Here is a 5,395-nt window from a genome sequence, read left to right on the forward strand (position 1 = left end):
AAAAAAAATTAAAGAGCACCCCAAAATAAGGGCATTCTTGTGAATTGCCCGTTTGAAATTAGGTCTGACAGTCCCCAACTTCAGACCCAGATTTTCAACTTCAGTCCGCAAGTCAAAAATTTAATTTTGAGGCGGCTAAAGAATAAATACTTTGTAATTCTCGACTATTGTTTAACACTGTTGCTCCGGGCACCTATTTGTGCACTTGCCGGAACCTCAACCAGCAATCTTTGATGGAAGAGCAAAGACAAGAACAAATGTTCAATCGTCCACTAAGATGGACGATGGTGGGTAAAAATCTTGAAAGTCCAAAAACATTTCTTGAAAAAATTGGCTAAAAATAGCTATTACACTCCCAAACGCTTCCCAATACAAACAGATCTTGGAAGCTTGACCAAACGGACTCATACATTTTCATATAATAGTGGCATCATCAGTGGACAGAAAGAGGTGCAATTAATCCGTAAAAAAAAAACTTCAATCGTCGAGCTCAAGATGATTACTAAAACTAGAACAAAAGTAATAAGGCAGTCATAAGCCACTGAGAACCCATAAGGACTCATTTTCCAATGCTAGATGATCCTGTCTTGTATGGGATGGGAATGAGGTGTTCTAAAAACAGCTAAATCCTGCTCCTCTAAGGACTCATTTTGCTTTGGATTCAATCACCCTCTTCGCGAAAGATGGCAAACAGAACGATGCAGAGTGAATCTGGGGACAAGAATTAAAAAAAAAAAAAAAAAAAGGGAAGAGGGACAAGTCAAAAAAGCACAGTAAGTAGTAAAGAAGTGAGTCCGAATGCGCCATATTGGCATTGGAAAAGAGAACCAGAGAGCAGAATGACATCATACCTCAGAGTTGTAGAACTTTAAGGGTCCTCTAGTTTTGGTGTGGCTATCATCAGCATCAATGGGGTTAATTGGATTCTTGAAATCAACCGCAGGTCCCTCAGTAGAGCAAAGCATGAAACCAATAACACCACTGAAACAAAAGACAGGCAAACGACCCAAATTGGGATCAGTACTGCATCAGAGTATCCAGTACGTCAACAGTAAGTATTCTCAGTTTTTTTTTTTTTTTTTTGGTGGGTTAAGGAACAGTAAGTATTCTCAGTTACCCCCAGCATCCAAAATAAACCAGAAAAAAGTATGTGTGTGTGTGTTTTTTTTTTTTTCATTTATGGCCAGCCGGCCGAAAGTAATTACAGGCGCTAACCAAAGGTATCCAAAACATATACCCTGATTATGTATATAACATGTATATATATGCACATTATATGTATATTTATGCATATTTACTAATTAATATACAAAGCATATACATTAGCTGGCCATTATTTTTTAGGTCAGTCCAAAAAATGTAATTATCCCAAAAAAAAAAAAAAAAAAAAAAAAAAAAAAACATTAAAAGGCATGAATGACAAACCAGAATAACAAAATAATGCACACATATCAGAATATATCTAGAAAGTATACCTTGGATAAGTAGGAACAGTGGTCCAGGCATAGTTGACTGAACCTTTGAAGATCTGGCAGCAGTTTGCCACAATATCTTCAATTATGTGCATGTGAAGCCATATGCTCTCCGCCTGCGTACAGACCACACCTCCAGGACGCAGAGCCCTTGCTACGGATTCAAAGAAAGGCTTTTCGAACAACTCTTGGGCTGGACCTGGAGTTAAAGGAAGATTAATTTAAGAGATGAAATTCCTACGACAGAGGCAATAGAAAAGTAAATGGATTACATTACCTATAGGGTCAGAGGAATCCACTATTACTGCATCATAAGTTCCTTCTGGAACATTTTTCAAAAATGCAACTCCTGTAGAAATGGGAGAGGAAAACGAAAAGCCCATGATCACGTAATTGATAAATGTACAAAAAAACAACAAAAAGAAATTAGTTATGTCATCTTCTCAGACCATACCATCACCAACATGGAGTTTAACTCGGGGATCCTCATATCCTATAGCTACATTAGGGAAAAATTGTTTAGAAACCTGAAAAAAGAAAAAGAAACTATGAGATCGTTGCTTTATGTTAGCAATGCTCCACCAAATCAAAATTTCTGAGGAAACTGATGAGCAATGAACTACAGGGATCATAGAAAGGGATAACTTCCGTAGTATCTTCCACATCAAGACCAAATATGCCACAGGGTACTGGAAAACAGACGTGTACAATCTTTACACTTACCAAGTTCAACAATTTTTCTCTACCCTTAGTGGAGATACGAGAAAACAAGGGAAGGTACAACTTTAAGTAAAAGAATGAAGAAGCCAGCTGACTTACATCAATTACCATCTTGTCAATCTCACATATGTCTATCTGTTCAACAGAAGAATGCCGAGACACCTCACGCAAGACACCACCATCACCTCCTCCAATAACCAACACCTAAAGTAAGAAAATCAAGGTTGAAGTGTGGCATAAAAGTAAGAAGACATTAATCTCTAATTCCATAAAGTATCTTTTGGCAAAAATAAGGATGTATGCAGTACGCATGATTCTTAGTAACGGCAGGCAGTCTTCCCACTTGCAAGTTCTCCTTCCCTTTTAACTTAGGTCCGTCAGAAAACCAAGATTATAGCACGTAAGAACATGCTTATAGACTTACTATAAAATGAAATTACTAGGCAAAGCCACAGAAAAATAGGATGCAAGAATTAATACATATAGTAAGTTTAATAGGAAAGAAGTTTGTGTCTGAGAGCATGCTAATTACTTATATCTGTTGTTTGCAAGATATGAGAAGTGAGACTTGACCACAAGCATTATACTTCTTATCTACAAACTAAGAAGCAGATGTGGATATAACTTCTTTTATTTTGGTTTGTGCCATTGTCAATGGAAACTAGCAAAGTGCCAAAAGATTTCAAGATCGACATTACATAAACATCACAAAATACATAATCTCAATGATTTTCTATTTTATACTGAGATGTTAAGTTTCACTATTGAGTAATGGACCTTTTTGGGGTTTGGAATTGAGCAAAGTGGGAGATGAGTGATCATTTCTTGGTAAGCACATTCATCCCGCTCTGTGAGTTGTATCACACCATCCAAAATAAGCACCTTTCCATAAGTTGATGACTGCAGCAAAAATAGACTTACAGAATTAGCATCAAATTAGACAGGAAAAAACTCAAACCTTAATGCATAATGCAATTACCTGAAAAACCATGATATTTTGGTAATCTGACTTCCCCTGAAATAATATCTTTTCAACCTTCAATGAGTGTGCTTCCCCTGCATATAGATTTCCAACTTCAAAACTAATTTGTCCCATAATTATGGAAATCATAAGAAGGTTAAGACATTCATCACCTGAACTGACTAATGAGTATTTCTCAATGTAGGTCCACAAATTATACTGACACAACATATTATGACTCCGAAGCTTTAGAAATTAAGAAGTGTTAATAAAAATAAATGAGTTTCAGAATCTTCCACATATATTATAGAGGAACGAAAACTGATATATTCATCATATAGAAAAATTATGTTACTAATCTACAGAGTGAAAACAACTCCACCTATGTGATATTCGTAAAACATAGCTGATTTCAAGCTTGCGGTTGCAGTAAGTTGACGGTCAGGTAAAAATAGTCAAATAATGATCTATCCTTTGAATACTAAGTGTAGGGCACAATTAATACATATGTTTAATAAAACAGATAACTACTCGTATAGCCTGGAAACTAGGGGCGGTTGAGTTGAGTTTAGTTGAATTCGCAGAGCCAAAACATTCATTTTACAGGTTACAGTAAAGCATTAAAAAGATCTGTGGTTTTGGAAATGCGCACAAAAGTAGGAAATCATAAACCTAAAACAATAAACCAAAAGCTTATCATACACAGGAAAGATTCTAGGACAATGCACGGAATTTATCAAAGCTAAAATCTTTCTAAAAGACGCAAAAGCGGAAGGACTAGAAACAAAAAAACAAGAACATTACAATTACTAAAAACCCACAGAAAGGCAAAAAGCAACTGCAAACAATCACCCAAAAAAGAGGTTTTTGTTCCAAAATCAATTCACTAAGTAAAATGTGTGTCTACGAGATGCATAAATAGATCCAACATATAAGCAGTAAGTACACCATATGTATATAGAAAAGATTTAAGCCTCTTTATACATATCTACTAAATACTAAAAACTCACCAAAAGATAAAAAAAAACAATTGCAGACATTAGCCCAAAAAAAAAAACAGGTTTACATTCCAAAAAGCATAAGTAGTAAAATGCGTGCACTTAGGGGTCATTTGGTAGGATGTATAAGAGAAAATCATACATGTATTAGCTTTGGTATTATTAATCCCCTATTAGGTAGTGTTGTATAACTAATGCATGACTTATACCCATCTTCAATTCTTATACATAGCAAATCGTGGTATTAGCAATACAAGGGTCATTAATACATGTATAAACATGGTTAAAGACAGAACTGGTCTTAATGTCAGCATAACTAATCCAACATTACTAATACACTACCAAACGACCCCTTAGATTCGTAAATAAGAACAACTACACCTCAATCTTAAACTCGTAGCAATTGATGATATGAAGCGTCAATATCATTTTCACGTTATTCAATAAATATAAAACTTGTATCATATATGTAAACACAATCCTTTTTCCTATTATGTGGGAAATGCATACATAAGAAGGAAAAAGGGAAAGAGAGACTGACCAGGCCAAAGCGGGCTAATCTCAGAGAACCATCCAGGCAAGATAGAAGAAATGTAGGGTGATTCATTGTTATTATTGACTTCCTCCATTTTCTCCTCCTCCTCCCTTGCTCTCTTCACAGGCAATATTAATTCACTCGCGCTGCTCTCGTTTGCCATTTTTGCTTCCTATTTATACGAGTATAAGGTAAAAGAATTGGGTACGTAACCCTTGCTAGCCCTGATTGAGGGATGCTCAACTCAAGTGTGTGTGACCGCACAAATATTGACTCTACTTTGGAGTAACAATATGCTTAGGAAAGACGCGATGATTGTTTCCTCTTCCTTTTTGGACTCACCCGTATTTTTCAGCTCACTCAGTTCACGGGCTATTTATAATTCGGCGCGGATCCAACATTAGGATTTAGGGGTCATCGATTAATGCACAAATTATATTAGAACGTAAACATTAGGATTTTCTTTCGCTAATAATAAAATTGACGAAATGGTCTTTTACGACCACTTATAAATTTGAATAGAAGAAGGATCTCTTATGTACTCCCTCCCTCACTTTTACTTGTCCACTTTCTACTTTATACACCTTTAAAAAATAATAAATGAAATTCATAATTTACCAATGTACTCATATTAATTGGTGCATATTTTTATTGAATTTAAAAAATGATTTGAAGTGAGTATTTAATTAATACTATGGGTAAAAAAGGA

At 35.4% G+C, this 5,395-nt stretch overlaps 1 protein-coding gene across 1 annotated transcript; it reads right to left on the reverse strand.

Annotated features, from left to right (window-relative positions):
* Positions 1-517: 517 nt before the first annotated feature.
* LOC132059758 (spermidine synthase 1) lies at positions 518-5,053 on the reverse strand. Its single transcript, XM_059452530.1, has 9 exons — positions 4,693-5,053; positions 3,172-3,248; positions 2,970-3,092; positions 2,292-2,396; positions 1,927-1,999; positions 1,750-1,821; positions 1,476-1,671; positions 852-981; positions 518-711 (listed from the first exon to the last, which is right to left on the reverse strand). Exons 1-9 carry the CDS (start codon positions 4,847-4,849, stop codon positions 646-648), a joined length of 999 nt encoding a protein of 332 aa, XP_059308513.1. The 5' UTR covers positions 4,850-5,053; the 3' UTR covers positions 518-645.
* Between the last annotated feature and the right edge of the window lie 342 nt (positions 5,054-5,395).

Source organism: Lycium ferocissimum, chromosome 6, assembly GCF_029784015.1.
Source record: "Lycium ferocissimum isolate CSIRO_LF1 chromosome 6, AGI_CSIRO_Lferr_CH_V1, whole genome shotgun sequence".
NCBI classification, from domain to species: Eukaryota; Viridiplantae; Streptophyta; class Magnoliopsida; order Solanales; family Solanaceae; genus Lycium; species Lycium ferocissimum.

Excerpts from the sequence above, each read along its gene's own strand:
- LOC132059758 (XM_059452530.1), bottom strand. The coding sequence starts at position 4,849 with ATGGCAAACGAGAGCAGCGCGAGTGAATTAATATTGCCTGTGAAGAGA. Across the intron at positions 3,093-3,171 it reads AAAATATCATGGTTTTTCAG|TCATCAACTTATGGAAAGGT; the intron begins GTAATTGCATTA and ends TTTTTGCTGCAG. Across the intron at positions 982-1,475 it reads ACTGTTCCTACTTATCCAAG|TGGTGTTATTGGTTTCATGC; the intron begins GTATACTTTCTA and ends CTTTTGTTTCAG.